Raw genomic sequence first — 16,880 nt, 5'->3', positions numbered from 1 at the left:
TGATCTTATCTTTTAAAAAAGGATAATTAAGATCTTTTAGAATCTTATAGAAACTTCTAATTAAATACTAATTAGTCTAGGAATGGGATTAAACCTTTGGACCCTCCACATGATCATTGGGTCGCTGGTAAAATCCGGTTTGGGCCCATTTTAGTATTTTGGTCATAACTTCCTCATTATTCATTGGAATTGAGCTTATAATATATCGTTGAAAAGATATCTTCAAGCCCCATCCAACTACACTATTATTGGACTCTTGTCATGGATCAAACTAAAATGAATTGGACGTTTTTTATAAATAGATTAAGAAAAGAAATATTTTCGAAAACAGAAAGAAGTATTTTTATTAAAACGACCGCATCACAAGACTTTTCACATTTCACCTCGTTTGATAATCAAATGACGTGAAAGATATTCATCACTGGGTTTGGTTTTTGGGGAAACACAATTAGGTGTATACATTAGCCATCTACCCTTGAATTCTTGTAGTTACTTTCTTAACAAGAGGTCTACACTGTGCAATTGTAAGCTTCTTAGAAGAGAGAGGAACCCCAAGATATCTAAAAGGAATAGACCCTTGAGACACTATAAGAAGCTCTCTAAGTTTAGTCTGTACTTCAGCAGAAATCCCACCAAAGTAGAATAAAGATTATAAGGAAGAGCTAGATTCTCTCTGTAAAAAAAATTTAAGTTTACTAAAATCTTTAATCTTTATCCTTTCAAAAATAATACGGATATTCCCTCCGTTTTTAAATACTTGCTCCATCTCTCTTGGACACGCATGCCAATGTTAATCTTTGATCACTAATATTTTTAATTATCAATTAGTATAAATTGTAACAATTGAAAATTAATAATCGATTCATTGAGATGATTTCAACAAGTACCCACAAGACTAAATTTTTTTCTTATGTATAAATCACAAACATTTAGTAAGACAAATGAATAGTGCAAAAATAGAAATAGAACAAGTATTTAAAAATGGAGGGAGTAATAATAAAATAAATATTCCAACTGATGTCCAATTTCATACCCAAAACTGACCCCACCTTATCCAATTTCGGGTTTGGGAACCCAAAACATAGGCCTTGTTTGGTTGAACAAAAAAAATGGGGGAATTGAAAAATCATGAGAATTGTTTGGTTGACTATAAAAAGTGAAATATGTAGGAATTGCAAATTCATGGGAATTTCCAATTGCTACAAAATGTGAGAAATAAATTACCAAGGCTTCCCTTGGTAACTCAAAATTCTCGTGAATTATAATTTCCTTTAAAACAACCAAACAAATATATGCAATTCCTAGAAAATTAATTCCAATGAAATGCAATTGGTGGGAAAAATCCCATCTCAACCAAACAACACCGTCTCCTGGACTCTCGTCCCCCCTTTCTCTTCAACTTCTCACTCTCTTTCAGTCACAATTATAGCGTAAAACAAAGCGGAGGTCCTCCACCTTGATTGTCAAAATCTTCACTCAAATTCATGAAAACCCCAAAATTCAGAAATCTCTCTTCTTCATCAACAACAAGATCTAAAACCTCAGCCTTTCCTTCATCTCTCTCGATCTAAAACCCCTTTCAGCTCGCAAGATCTGAAAACCTAAACTTTTCCTGACGCGCGTGCCAGTTGCGGGGATGAGTGGACGCCGCCCTGCTCAGCCCGCTAGTCGCGCCTTCAGTGGCCCTTCTGCTAAGTCAGCTTCTCTCTCTTACTTTCTCTAATTCTCTTACCTAATTTATCTAATTTTGATGTTAATTTGTGATTGTTTTATTATTTTATTTCAATAGGAAAGTAAATATGAATGAAATTAATTTTGTTAAGGGTTTTACACGAGGAAAAATTACAAATAATTGATTTATATATATGTATATAATCACTTCTACGAAGTATTATTATTTAATTAATCAGTGGGTGATAAATGTTTCGTGTTTTCGATTGTGTTAATTTGGGTAGAATTTTAGAATTGAACTTGTTCTTTAGTTTAAGAGTTGAGGTTATAGGTCAGAATGTTCGGCATTTACGAAGGAGTATGTTATGAAAATGAGTGTAGTAGAGATGCGAATATTGAGATTGATAAAGTCGCGTTTTTGTTTATTTCCGAACTTGAATTTGCTGTGTTTATCAGTTCTGCAGGAGCATCATCACCTACTGTTCCTCCAAACTTTGGTGGAGCAGATTGGTCTGGTCATGGCCCGGGCTCTAAGACAGGTTCTCTATCAGGGATTGCTACACAACCGCCTCGGACTTCATTGAGCACGAGCGCTGGTGGCTCTGCACTTGGATCATCACAGCCTTCATGCAGACCTTGGGAAAGAGGAGACCTACTCAGGCGACTTGCCACATTTAATCCAGGGAATTGGTTTGGGAAACCAAAGGTTCGTACCTTGTGTTACTAATGATGTGCCTTTGATTTTAGCTTTCTTTCTCTTGTCATGCAATGTCACATGATGTTTAATGTGTTATACTTACTCTCTGAACTATAATTGACCCTGCCTTTAGAATGTTATTCGTTCACTCGTTTGATATCATTTTGAAAGGACACTTTGATGTTCATATGTTAAGGGGTTTTTGGGGCTAATTTTTTTTCAACATTGCTTTTGATACTGTGATAAATCCTTTATGTTTCACGCTTGAAGTGGTCTGGACCTTGATTTTTTGGTTTATATTCGACCCAACTGTGGCCCAAGTGGATTTTTTTATCTCATGATTGGTGTGGCTTAGGCATAATAGGATGGTAGTGTTCAAGAGTTAGTAAAAGGGCAAGTGCCTAAGGGGATGAAAAAAAGGGCAAGAGCTTGATCGTTTATTGATGGTTAAACTTTTAGACAACAATATCTTTTTTATCTTCTTAAATGTGAGACCACTTAAAGATGTTATTTGTGTTCAAGAGCTTCCATCAATTGGCCATATGCACAAATTCGACTTCAATGTTCAGAGTGAGATATGACAATTTGAACTGCTGAAGCTGACTAGTTGCACAATTGGCGGTGCAAATTGTGCAACACAAGCATTAATGCAAATTTTAATGTATGCACAATTATGCACCGACAACATTGCAGCTAAAATTTGGATTTTCTTTAGTTTAAGTAAAATGATCTTAGCCTTTCCTTTGCAATTACCAAGGTCTCATATTAAAAATTTATTTGGAGATACCTTAAGTAGTAGTAGTAGCCACCCTATAAAAAGGGATGTATTAGCTTAAAACCAGACTTTAGATTATTGAGAAAAGAACTTGCTAGCTTAAGAGTTGAGCATTACTTTTCATCTCTGAGTGCTTATCCACATGAGATCATTTTAAACCTTGTTTCATCAAACTTGGTGATTAATAAGTTAATGTTTTACCCTTTTATTGCCTTATCTTAATCTTATCCTAATTTCATACAATTCTATAAATAGTATTCTGAAGGGATAAAATTAAGAAATTTGGAAGTTTCCTTGAAGATTTTGGATTATATTGAGACTTCTTTTTCCAAGAACTAACCTTTATTTAGGTGAAAAGATCAATTCCTAGAATAAGCCAATCAGTTACCTAGTATGTTCCTCCAATTCCAGTTTCTAATTGTACATAGGTGCAAGCTGCAAGTCTACACCCTTAAAAGCCGATAATTAATTGGCTGTTAGAGAGTGTCTTTTTTTAATTTTTTTTTTTTTTATAGAAGTGGTTAAGGGAAGCATATATTTGAATACTTGTACAAATAATACTCTATAATAATTCCAAAAAAATGATAGAGTATAATGATAATATAAAACTCATTTAGCATATGGAGTCCACAAGGATCACATCCCACTTATATATGGCTCAACATATGATTGATTAGTATAAGTTGATCCTAAAATTTCTCTTGATATCTTAAAATCCACTCATGCACGGAAGAACCTCATTACAACTCATTTTTAGATCTTCTTTACGATGATCAGGAATGCTTGTGTGTCAAGCTATGTTACTAGGACGCGGCATTTTTGCCATCATACCCGGGTCACACAGATCCGGTTATGAAATCTGTTCCGGACTCGCCGTCTAGCTATGGGTTACGGCTATGTTGTTTTGAAGCAGGGAGGAAGATGGAGTCACAATAGCCATTGAAGAAAAGAAGCTTTTAGAGAGAGAGTAGAGAGGGAAGAACGAAGAAAGCAACCATTAAAGAAAGATGAAGGGTTTTAAGTATTTCATTATCTTTTTTTTTTTTTAATCATATTGAGGAATAACTCTTTTTTAAAAAGGCTTTCTGATTTCCGAAGAAAGAGATGTAATATACATTTATTTTTAAAAAGGCTTTGGGGTTTCCAAGAAATTGGTTCATAAAAGCTTTGTGGTACTCATTTTTTTAATAATAAATCTGGTTGGCTTCCCAAACAGGCTTTCATAAGAGTTTATAATGTTTAAATTAAATATTATATTATTTATCTTAGTTATTTAAAAGTTATGTATCAAAATTTATTGAATAAATATTGACTCAAAAGATTTTTGATCTTTGCCAAATAATAAATAAATAAAAACGTTTTTCTTGTTGATGTTATTATTTTTTCCTTAAAAAATTTATTGCCGTATCCGTACTTGAGTCCAAAGTTAAAGACGGTGTCCCCGTGTCCTAAAATGATGTATCGGACACTCGGATCCATACCAAAATCGGATACCCGTACCCGTGTCAATGTAACATAGGTGTCAACAATGCTCACAAAGATGCTCCCTGGGACGCTTGAGTCTCACTCCTTTTTAAGTTAGGAGATTAGAATAGTTGACGAAGGAGAGATCATGTATAACTTGTAATCCGCATCCTATGACATGTGAAGTGGCTTGAGAAAAGGTTCATGCTAAAGAGAGGAAGGTAGGCAGTAGGCTTAGGTGTTGGCTTCACATTTGCTTTGCTGCAGGTAGTTCATTATACTATTTGATAATGAATTTCATATTGGAATTCCATGCTGTAGAGAGTAATTCTTCTTCTTCTTTAGAGAGTAATTCTTCTTATTATTATATATATAAAAATAAGAATGCTGAAGATACTTCTGATTATTGGTAGACTCTTTTGCAGTAGAGGGAAATGCAGGCAGGCTTCTGTTTTTTTGAACTAATAGTGTTTTTGTGTGTGTTTTCTTAAATTGTAAATTGTAAGTCTTTCATGTGTAAATGCAGGCTGCTAGTTCATTAGCTTGTGCCCGTAGAGGATGGGTAAATATTGGTATTGATAAGATTGAATGTGAGACGTGTGGTGCAAGCCTTAAATATGTTACGACTGCTGGCTGGATGTCTTCTGAAGGTGAATACTTGTTTTTAGCTTTGGCTTTGCATTTTGTTTATTTATTAACTGCTTTTATGATGCTTGACACATATTTGTGAGGGAATTCAACAATATCTTTGGCTATTTAGTGTCAGTTTGGAACCTGTGAGAGAACTATATAAACTGCTTCTATTAATTTGTTCCTTATGCGTGCTTTTGATGAGGTCAATCTCTGGAAAACTTCTGGAATCTCTGTAGATGATTAATTTTCAATCTGTTAGTCTTTCACAAGTTCTTTATTTTTTATTTATTTATTTTCTTAAATTTTTTTTGTTGAGTCTAGGAAAGGTTTCTGCTTATGAATGTTTATTTATTTATTTTTTTAATTATGATTTCTTATGTTTATATGGAGTACTTCATTAATGAAGCCTCTTTTGGTGGGTTGGCAAACTTTGCTTACTTGCTTTTTTAATACGAAAACCATGAGAAGAAAATAAAGCAGTTGCAGTTGAGTTGTTCTTAATTGGGATCTCACAGTAAAGTGGAATGGATTGCCGAGTTCCCAATGTTGTTTCATCCATTGTTAACAATAACTGTTCTTAAATTTAACAGCTGAAATATTGTACTTCATTTTTTTTAATGTGCACTTTGATTTTGGATACTATTCGCAAATTGTACTTGGACTAGTTTTGTGACTTATAGCTATGAGAAAACAATCATGTGGGATCTTGTTTGAATTATCTCAATGTATGTTTTATTAATATCAAATATATACATGTTCATAATTAGAAATATTAACTGTTAAAATTGTTTGTTGGCAAATGTGATAAATGAAATTTGTCAACTAAGAAGAGAGGAAGTAATAATAGCCAAGTTTTATTTTCCTCGACGGACACAAGTGGTGTGTTTTTGAGCATTTGGGTAGCAATATGCCATATGTATAGATTGATTTGGCTTTCAGCCAATTATATAAGTGTAAGTTTATAAACAAGCCAATTTCGTCGCTTGTGAGCAACATTTCTTTCTTTATTTAGAGGTGTAACATGGCCTGCACCTAGAAGCCCTTATTGTTTTTTTGTTTTTCGTTTTTCTCCTCTCATTTATGGAGTATAATCTATTTGTTATGGGAAGTCTTGGTTAATCATCTATTTTCATTTTCGTTGGGTTGGGTTTTTAACTAATAGTGTTAGTAGCCTTAGTAAAGTATCTAGAATTTGATTGACCTTAGAAGATGAAGATATAATTCATGTATTTTGACATCTGAGATCTAGCAGAAAACCATTCCTATTCTGACATTTGCACTGGTGCTCTTTTCCACATCCTTTGCACTTTCCAGTCTCCTGCCAATTTATTTATTTTATTATTATCGTTATTATTATTATTATTATTATTATTTTTTTTTTTTTGTTGAAATCTAAGATTTAAAAGTAAAGGCTATTGCTTATTTCGTCTTTTTTTTCTTTAAGCTGTTTCAATATGTTGTATGACTTTGTAACTTTGAGTTTAAGGTACCCTAAGTGGGAATACTGAAACCTAAACCAGTAATAGCCAAAATAATTTTTTTATTGTCTCCAATCATCTGCAAGTACATTATGACAGCATTAATTTCTCAGCAACACAACTGTAACTTGCACGTTCCTTTAAGAGAGTGAAATTATGCTATTGAAGGATGAACCTCTAATGGGAATAGAAAGACGTGAAGAAGTAAATTAAGGAGCAATTTTGAATTTTAGATGAGAATAATAATGGATGATTATTTTGAGGTTTTAAGAAAATACTTATTTTGGGACAAAGAGAATAATTTATTATTACTTTGGTAGGATTTTGTTCTTTAGGATATGCTTTATTCAGCATTCCATATTACAATGATAATGCGTTAACTACCTAAAACCTAGTTAATTTAGTGCTGCACTTCACTATGGCGTAATTCACAACACCATTATTCAAAATTTATGGACATCTAATTTTGAGTTAAAAAATATTTGCACATTTAGTACAAAATATCTATCAATTAATCAATCAAAGCCTTAATCCCATAAGTAGGGTCAGCTACATGAACCAAAAGTGATTATTTTGTATAGTCATCCACAAAAATCTTCCTCCTCCACCCCTTACGATCAAATATCTCATTCTTATGCAAATCCATATACTTCATATCCTTCCAAAGTCCTTCCAACCAAGTCAATTACGGTCTCTCTCTACCTCTCCATGATCCCACTCTTCGTACTGGTGCACCTTGGGTCTCCGTATCACATACCTGAACCAAAGCAGAAGATTTTCCTTAGTTTGTCTGCAATGCTTGCGACCCCACTTTCTTGCTAATAACTTCATTTTTGATTCTATCTCTTAGAGTGTTTCTGCACATCCATCTTAACAAGCGCATTTATGTAACCTCCCTTTTTTTTTTTTTAATGTGCTCCTTAGATGCTCAACATTCAGTACAAAAAATATGCACATAAAATCCTTATCATCCTTCTCATTTTAAAGAACTTCTCATTTGACCCTATATGTAGAAATCTAGTTGTATTGTTGTTTCCTTAGGTGTGATTAAATTAATGTGCTCTTTGCCTTAACAAATGGCATATTGTTGTGCTTTTCGTCTCTTTGGATTTTGAAACTTTGTCTCTGTTGCTTAACATCTGTGTGTTCTGCAGCTTCATATCTCTGATTATACTTTATCTTCTCGTCACCTAGGTCTTTTTAAAGTCGCGTTATTGTGTCTCAGTTTCTCAAATATCATAATAAATCACTTTGTTCTATGTTTTCAATGAAGCTGATGGTGCAGCTGAAGAGTTTTCCAAACAGCTTGATTCAGGACACAAGGGAACCTGCCCTTGGAGAGGAAATATCTGTCCAGAGAGCCTGGTGCAGTTTCCTCCAACTCCTCCATCAGCTCTGATCGGAGGATACAAAGATCGGTGTGATGGGCTCTTGCAGTTTGCTGCACTACCAGTGGTAGCTGCTTCTGCAATTGAGCAGATGCGCATTTCCCATGGGCCACAAATTGATCGGTTTCTTGCTAACTTCGTTAACTTTTTGATCGGGGAGCCAAGCATTAAGTCAGAAAATTTCTCAGGGATGGATCCCTCTAAAGAAGAGGCGTTCTCTTTATATTCTCGTGTATGATGCCTTTAAACCTACTTTATTTATTGGACAGTATATGTTCTACTATTTGTTTCCTTACTTTTTCTTCTTCTCTAAATATCTTGTAGGCACAAAAGCTGATAGCCTTGTGTGGATGGGAACCTAGATGGCTTCCAGATATCCAGGATTGTGAAGACCATTCTGCTCAATCTGCTAGAAATGGGTATTCTGTAGGACTGTCTATGAAATGTGGTCATCCTAATGATCCTGGTCCTAGCAAGAAAGCTTTCTCAAGTACAGCCAAAAAAGATTCTGGCAAGAATGAAGTTATGGGTCCTGAATCTAAATGCGAGTCTAGGTCACCGTTGCTGGATTGCAGCTTATGTGGTGCTACTGTGAGAATCTGGAACTTCATTACTATTTCTCGCCCTGTTTGTGTACTGCCCAATGGCATTGAGATCCCTGAGACAAGTAAAAAGATGGTTTTAACTCGCGGTGTGAGTGCAGCCAGTGGAATCAGTGGATGGGTGGATGGTGATGGCATGGAGAAAGAGCAGGCCGAATACCATGATGAAGCTGCTACTATAGTTGAGGGAAAGCTCACGTCAAATGCAGCTGTTGATTTAAATCTAACTATGGCTGGTGGCTTGTTATCAGGAAATGCTCATGCGCCTGAAATCTCTCAGCAATATCGTGATGCCGACTTAGGGAAAGATCTAATGATTGGACAACCTTCTAACAGCGAGGTTGGTGATCGTGCTGCTTCCTATGAATCGCGAGGACCAAGTACTCGTAAACGAAGCTTGGATGAGGGTGGAAGCACGGTAGACAGGCCAATTTTGAGGATGCAACAGGCTGATAGTGTTGAGGGATCAGTTATTGACCGTGATGTTGATGAAGTTGATGATGGTAAGCAGTATCTTGCTGAGCCCTCAAAGCGTGCTCGTGAGTCTGATGTTATTGAAAGGTGTGGGTCTTCATTTCGGAGAGATTCATCTGGTGCAGGCCCTAGCAACTCGCAAGGCATTGATATTGAAGTAGATGAAAGAAGAATAGATGTATTACAAGGAAATGACGAAGTTCACCGCTTTCCTGCTACTAGAGATTCAACACATGCATCCTCCGTTATAGCAATGGATACTATTTGTCACAGTGCAGATGATGATTCTATGGAAAGTGTTGAAAATCATCCTGGAGATGTTGATGATATTAATTTTCCTTCAGTGGCCATGGATAAGAATGCTGATATGATTGACACTTCAGACCTAAATTATAGTAATCAGGCACAACAAAGTGCCTGTTTTCAACCAGCAGCTGCTCGGGCTGGTGGAGAAATTGGTGTAAGTAGCACAAATGATGACGACGAAGTACTGAACACAGATACAATTACTGCGCCAGCTAGGGATGGCCCTAGTATAGGTGTAAGTGGTGGAAGTGTTGGGATGGGTGCAAGTCACGAAGCTGAGATTCATGGGACTGATGTTTTTGCAAATAGGTCTGACAGTGGTGTTGGTGATGTGGAGCCTATAGCTGAGGTTGTTGAAAATCAGGGACAGACCGGTGAATTTGCCCCTGAACGTAGATCCAGAGATGGTTTTGTTGAGGTGATGAATAAAGAGGATCCTCATGGAGATAGTCAAGACGTTGTATCACGCTCAATGGGTAGGGCAGATAGTGGGTCGAAAGTTGTTGGTTCAAGGAAAGCGGAATCTGTAGAAAGTGGCGAGAAGAATAGTGAGATGCAAGTATTAGCCCAGGAACCTAGTGTTCATCCTTCTCTATCTTGCAATGCTATTATGTATTCAGGCATTGAGGCGTCTAAGGAAGAAGTATCTCAAGGAGGTAAGCAGTCACCTGCTGACGAGGGTGCATATCCAGAGTCAGATTATATGACGACCAATGGGACAGGTAAATTTTGGTGTTATTTTAACCGTAGTTTTTCATGCTATTGCTCCTGGAAGTTTGGAACCATAAGTTAGGACGAAACTTTTTCATATCAGGCATGCATGTGAGGTTATTGATCTAACCCTAAGCTGTTAATTCAGCAGCAGGCTCAAAAATATAATCACGCTAGTTTATTCAATGTTTCTTTTTCCTATAAAATTCAGGGCCTGACGCAGATTTGGTTTTCTCAATGGTGTCTACTTAAGGTTTAGGATTTTGATATAGTATCAGTTCTTTGTGAGTGTTTAGGTTGTCATGTTTTATTTTCCCCCTTTTACTTCTGTCTCTCTACCATCATTTTCTGTTTTTTGACAATGTAATTGAATAAACTTGATCTTGGTTGTGATTCTTGTGAAATGTATCTTGGAGATGAAAGAGCAAAGATCAGTGAAACAATTTTTTTTATTTATTATTGTTATTATTTGGCAAAAATGGCCTCAACAGCACAAACATGAACTTTAACTAGTAGTTGTAGCAGCACAAATTTCGTCATTAGGCGCACAAAATATCATAAATGAAACTCGGTACTAGAGATTCAATCAGAGACGGGGAAGGGGAATCTTTAGTAATTTATTATTATCAAAAAGCGCCTTGCATTGCTTACCTCGATTGACATGCGGGAAGGTTGATCATTTAAGGTTACACGGGTCATAATAATCCTTAAGGATCAATTTTAAGATCAAATATAGCAAAAAAAAGACACCATAACGCATCGATTTGGGTGCTCTAGAATGCCTTAGTTAAGGGCTTGGGGTCTATTTGGAGTTTTGGACCATAAGGGTCAAATTTGAACTCAAAATTGGCAAAAAAAAAAAAAAAAAAAAAAAAACAATAAATATTAAAGATTCCCCATCTCTAGACTCTAGTAGAATCTCCGATGCATGATTTCATTTATGATGTTTCGCGCACATAACGAAGAAGTTTGTGTTTTTATGCCAACTAATCATAGTTCATGTTGCTATGCACCCCTTGTTAAAAGTTCAAACCAATTTTGCCGTATTATTTTTATTTTTTCAGCGCTAATATATTGTCAGTTATCTGGAAAACTTAGTAGCTAATTCTGGAGCTTTCAGCCTTTTTCCTTGTATACGTAATTTCAAGTTTACCTTTTAGCTGATATAGCTATTCCTGGTCAATGCATGCAGGGCCTCCGAATGGCTTTCCTTATATACTTAATTTCAAGTTACCTTTTAGCTAATATAGCTATTCCCGGTCAATGCATGCAGGTCCTCCAAATGGAGCTAGTAACTTTGAAGGTGCTGAATTTGATCCAATTAAGCATCACAATAGTTTCTGTCCTTGGGTGAATGGAAATGTTGCTGCAGCTGGTTGCAGCACTGTTGCCAGTTCCTCGGCTGGTGTTGTAGCTCTCTGTGGCTGGCAGCTTACCCTTGATGCTCTGGACGCTTTTCAATCCCTGGGGCATATTCCAGTTCAAGCTGTGGAATCCGAGTCTGCAGCATCACTGTATAAGGTATGTCTCTTGCAGTTTACCATTGCAAATTAAACAATTGCTACTTCCTCCGTTTTTTAATAGTTGCAACACACTTTTTCACGGTATTTAAGAAAGGTGGGGTATAATGCTCTTCAAAATAGAATGAGTGGTTGTTAGGAGTGTAATTTAGTGGGCCATATGCTTTAAATGAGGGAAATAGTATAGTTTTTCCCTAAAGTAACTTTCCATTTATAGTGTGTTGCAAGTATTGTGACATTTCCATTTTAGGGAAGTGTTGCAAGTATTAAAAAACGGGGGAAGTATTAAATATTGCTGATGTTGTTAGGGAATAGGGATTATGTATACTGACGCCTACTTTGCTTGTTTGTTGGGTTGAGGCTTTGCTGTATATATATGTTCTTTGCTGGTTCGTAATTGTTATGATATTTGGGTTTACCGTCATTTACAATTTGCTCAAGTCCGTGGTTATTCTCATAATATTCTTTGTTTGGTGTTTGAGATTGTATAGACTAAAGTGCAGCTTTCTTTGTTTGTACTCCTGTGTATTTTTTTTTTTTTTCAAGTTGTGCAGTTTGACCGGCACATAGTTTAAGGTAGTTTAATTGACTTTAATATAACAAGATGTTAGTGAGGTAGTTGGAATATATATATATATATATATATATATATATATATATATATATATATATATATATAAAGGTAAGAAACGATAGTGTAGTTAATAGTTAATTGAAAAGTGAACGATGAGAGAGGAGAAAATGAATTTTTTAAACAAAATAAAGTTGGAGTGGGGAACTTGAGAGGAGGGAGTATTAAAATGTAGTAGTTTGCCAAAAAAGAAAGTGTATAACACTTAAACTAAATGGTTGATTAAGGCAAGTATAACACTTTACAAAACAAAATACGGGAGTATCTAAAATGGAAGCTCTGCTAGTTTTGGCATCCCGTATGCATGTCTAATTTTGCTGCAAACTACTTCCTCTGTTTTTTCCTTAGTTGTTCCACTTTGACTTGGCAAGTTTGCCAATGTGCAACTTTTACCCTTAATATCTTTCATTGTGTAATTATAAAAATGGTTTTTGAAAATCTTTATTGAGATGAATCTGATAAGATCCAACATAAGTTTGATTTTATTACATATATATAGCAAAGGATGGTCAAAGTGAAGTGGATCAATACTGTTGAATAGTGTTAGTGAACAACTAGATAAGCTAAGTAAATTGACCTTTTGGTTGTTTCATAATTGGAAATGCTATTAAATGTTTTGCCTTTTCAGTTATTGAAATATTCTGATATCAGCTTAATTATTTTCTGGTAGGATGATCACCTAACTTCTAGCCATAAACTTGTAGCACACAATTCCTTCAGCAAAAGCCGCGGGCAAAGTGGAACTTGAATCATAAGCACAGCATGAGTTATGCTTATGCAGGTAAGCTCACTGTGATACAGAAGACTGTTCTTCATGATTATGTAATCTCTAATATCACTTTTATGGTGTAGTTATCAGGGTTCTTGTGCTAGTGACTCTCTTGTAAAATCTCCTTCATCTTTTCTCTACTATATAATAAATAATTTAATAAAAGGACCCCTCATAATACTTAAGTAGCAATTGACTCAAGTGCCTTCTTAATCCTTCTTAATCATCGCCAATGATTTTTTATTCTTTTTTGGTGCAAAATCACCATGCCAATGATGGATGTTCTTGCAATCAAAGAGGGGTACTAAAAGTCTAAAACTAATTTATATCCCATTACCAAAAAATGATGCCAACAATAAGGTTTATACAGGAGAATGTTTCACACACTTAAAGCCTAGCCTGCTCACGGAGTCACGGTCTATCTTACCACCCATTTCTATTGAGGTGCCCAAGATCTGTCTTTGTTAGCAGCAACTAAAGTGTCCACTTTTCTATTTCAGTTTATGAAATAAAAAGATGTTATATTTTATGTTTGTGCTTATGTTCAACCACATTGTGATTTAATTTAGTTGGAGTTGTGATGTAATCCCAATTTCCGGTGTTGCTTGCATTAAGAATTTTAAGACTGTTCTATCGTATACAAGTTTCTAGAGGTCCTGTCATGCTGTGTACTTGATGTTGTGGATAGACATAGGAACCTGAGGGTAGGAATCTGATGCGTATAGTATGTGTTTTTTTATTTGAAATTTTGTGGTTTGTGTGATTTATTGAGTGGTTTAGATGTCAACAGCATGGTTTGGTTTAGATTTTAATGGCATAGGAAGAACTAGGTGGAAGAGTGTAAACTTTGTAGATAAGAAAAAATCATGATGTTCTCTAGATTTTTGCACAGGATTTTGTACAGAATATACAAGTGAAAAACTAGAGTAGAAATTGAGTGGGGGACCCAACTCTAAAAGATGAAATAAAGCGAAACTATATATAAAAAAAATCATTAATTAGCCAGAAATGGAGTACAAAAACATACAACAGCCCACCACTCATCACTGAAACCAAAGGATACTATCAATATCTCCCATTAATTTATTAATAATCTATATATTCAGCAGCTCCCCATCTTTAAGGATTGGTGGAAACAAAGGACTCCATCAGTTTCGGTTCTAAAACAATCAGATTGTGTCTATTTATTTATGAGCAAGTTTCTCATTTGATCAGTTGTCTACAAGGAACTTTACATATAATATCCTTGAAAAAGCTTCAAACTCCATACATTTCGTATTGATGTTTTTTAATAACATAACATTGCCTCATTGAAGCTTTTGGTGTAGAGTATACCTTTAGCTGTTTTTTTTTTTTTATTTTTTTTTTTTTTTATAATTGCCTCTTGAGCATACTTGAAAGGTCTCCCTCTGTTATTTTCAGCTGAAATGATATGCAGTCAAGTTTAATTGCAGACTGTCAATTTTAGTAGCTATTCTATTATCTCCCATTCCTTTAATGTATTTTAGGTAATTTAGTCATCTTTACATTTATAGGGAAATTGCTCTTTTTAATTTATACAACCCCATTCACAAAACATTCTTTCCTACTTTTTCTTGCATGAACCCCATTAACAAGTAACACCCCTATCCTTCTTAGATTTTCTTACAAATGACCACTTGTACAGTTGTACAGTTTATTGAAGATACCTTTTCTTTTCTTTTTCTTTTTTTTTTTTTTTTTTGGCCATAGTCAATGTAGACTTCTATAAAGGTTTGAAAAAAGTGAAATTTTTTTGAAAATTGTGGGTAAATTTAGGGACCGTTTGGTTGGGAGTAATAATCAAAGGGAAAGGAAATGAACAGGCCCCATTCCCTTTGTTGTTGTTTGTTTGTCACTATCAATCATTCCCTTTACCCTCTTTCACTATTGACTTTACCCATTTTTGCTCTAAAATGATTCCCCACCCCCCTTAGACTTTTCCATTCCCTTTCCCTAGTCACCAAACCCACCCCAGCTAGCAACCTTCTACAGCATAACCACCACCCAGCCACCTCGCTATGGGGAGGGGGCGAGTTCCGGGGAGGTGGTGGTTGGGGTGTAGGGTGGCTGGGAAATGAAGAAAAAGAGTGTTGCTATGGTCACGGTGCTGTGGTGGAGGTGATTCCCTTGTGTTTTTTTATAAAACAAACAACATGCTAAATGGAAAGGGATTCATTCCATTCTTTTTGATACCCTTTCTCCATTCCATTCCGATTCCACCTTGCAAACCAAACGGCCCCTTAGAGAGATGGAATATAAATTAGTAAGGTGTAAGAAAAAGGCAGGTTAAGTACAGTGAATAGAAAGGTTAGTTATTGTAGGGTAAGTGAGGTACAATTGAATTTAGAACTGGGTAAGGGATAGAAACAAAAAAAAGCAACTCTAAACAGAAAGTCGGTATACCAAAACAAAAAAAAAATTCAAATGGAGGCAGTGAATTGTTATGTAAGAACGTAACTGAAAATCTCATTTCTAGAACCACGTACTGTGCATGAAAGGTACAATATGTACTTTATTGTGCAATTTGCTACCCATCTATATGTCATGCCTAAGACTACTTAACTCTATCTAGAACCCCATGACCATAGGACCCCCACCTGTATCTTAATCCTTGTAATCCTTATCCATTTCCTGCTGTAAGGCCTGTAACAGGATGACTTGCCAAGGATTGTGGCTCTCAGGGGTTGAACTTGGTTGTTTGGAAGGTGGCTATTCTTACCATCTTATCCTTGAATTTATCTGCGATCTTGTGTTTCCAGAATGAATGGTTCTTCTTACGAAGGGTTGGTCTTAGGTTGCCTTTCAAGAAAGATGACAGCAAAGTCAATCACAGAACATCACTTGCTAGGAAGTTTGTGTTTGGAGTTGGAGTGAACAATTTAATTTCATTCACAAAGCTCTTGCCATACTGTATGAGTATTGTAGAGAGACTTGATTTGCTCAAGTTAGTTAGGTGTTTTCCCTGCTGTTAAAGAGATTTAATGAGATGGAATGCAACTTCAAAACAAATTATTTTCTTATAAATCATTCCTTCATGTCGTGTTCTGAGAATTCATCTCGATAAAACTGTCTCATTCTAGGTAACTTTTTTGTCTGATTATTGACGGAGTTCTTTTGTGGTATCAGCGCTGCAGATTGATGCCCTATGCTATATCCTGGATGATGCTGCTGTGATATGGAAGATTCTCACAGGTAGCAGAGTAACCTTTATGTAATTTTCTGTTATTATTCCCTTATTGGAGAGTTTTATGGTTATAGTTTATTTACAGAGATTGGCAATAAATATATACACTAAGGTATACAGGAGTTTTTTCAGTTACTCTTGTTTGATTGATTGAAAAAATTATGTAGCACTAATATTGCAATAACTTATTTCTGGCTGGATATATAGGTTTAATTAATGATCATTACTTTAGATAATTTGATCCCCTTCCCAACAAAAATGCCAACCTTCTCTGGATAGCTCTGTTTCTTCTTGTGGTGCCATGTAATCATATCATCATATTCCCTCCCGTTTTATATAATGGTGACACTTGTTTTTCACACTTGTCAATGTACAACTTTGTGCATTAGTTTCTCCAGTTATGTATTTTTAATTATAAAATTTGAAATTTGATATTTGAAATAATTAGATGGAGATGAATCTAACAAGATCTCTAGTATTTATTATTATATATATACACCACGAAGTGTTTCAAAACAATCTTTATATACCACAAAGAATGGTCAAAAGTGCAGTT

General features: G+C 35.4%; 1 protein-coding gene across 2 annotated transcripts; it reads left to right on the top strand.

Annotated features, from left to right (window-relative positions):
* The first annotated feature begins 1,318 nt into the window (after positions 1 to 1,318).
* On the top strand, positions 1,319 to 16,547 carry LOC145629138 (uncharacterized). Of its 2 annotated transcripts, none has more exons than XM_081681667.1 (8): positions 1,319 to 1,695; positions 2,128 to 2,377; positions 5,134 to 5,257; positions 7,992 to 8,338; positions 8,431 to 10,210; positions 11,473 to 11,720; positions 13,055 to 13,131; positions 16,267 to 16,547. In XM_081681667.1, the coding sequence occupies exons 1-7, from the start codon at positions 1,637 to 1,639 to the stop codon at positions 13,103 to 13,105; spliced, it is 2,859 nt and encodes a 952-aa protein (XP_081537793.1). In that variant the 5' UTR covers positions 1,319 to 1,636; the 3' UTR covers positions 13,106 to 13,131; positions 16,267 to 16,547. The 2 variants fall into 2 exon arrangements, with proteins under 2 accessions (XP_081537793.1, XP_081537792.1); XM_081681666.1 differs by having other exon boundaries at positions 1,321 to 1,695; positions 13,021 to 13,131.
* Positions 16,548 to 16,880: the final 333 nt, after the last annotated feature.

Source organism: Chenopodium album, chromosome 4 (genome assembly GCF_948465745.1).
Source record: "Chenopodium album chromosome 4, dcCheAlbu1.1, whole genome shotgun sequence".
NCBI lineage: Eukaryota > Viridiplantae > Streptophyta > Magnoliopsida > Caryophyllales > Amaranthaceae > Chenopodium > Chenopodium album.
Note: the sequence above shows the minus strand (reverse complement) of the source record. Positions and strands in the feature narration are given on the sequence as shown.

Excerpts from the sequence above, each read along its gene's own strand:
- LOC145629138 (XM_081681666.1), top strand. The coding sequence starts at position 1,637 with ATGAGTGGACGCCGCCCTGCTCAGCCCGCTAGTCGCGCCTTCAGTGGC. Across the intron at positions 1,696-2,127 it reads TTCAGTGGCCCTTCTGCTAA|TTCTGCAGGAGCATCATCAC; the intron begins GTCAGCTTCTCT and ends TGTGTTTATCAG. Across the intron at positions 5,258-7,991 it reads TGGCTGGATGTCTTCTGAAG|CTGATGGTGCAGCTGAAGAG; the intron begins GTGAATACTTGT and ends TTTTCAATGAAG.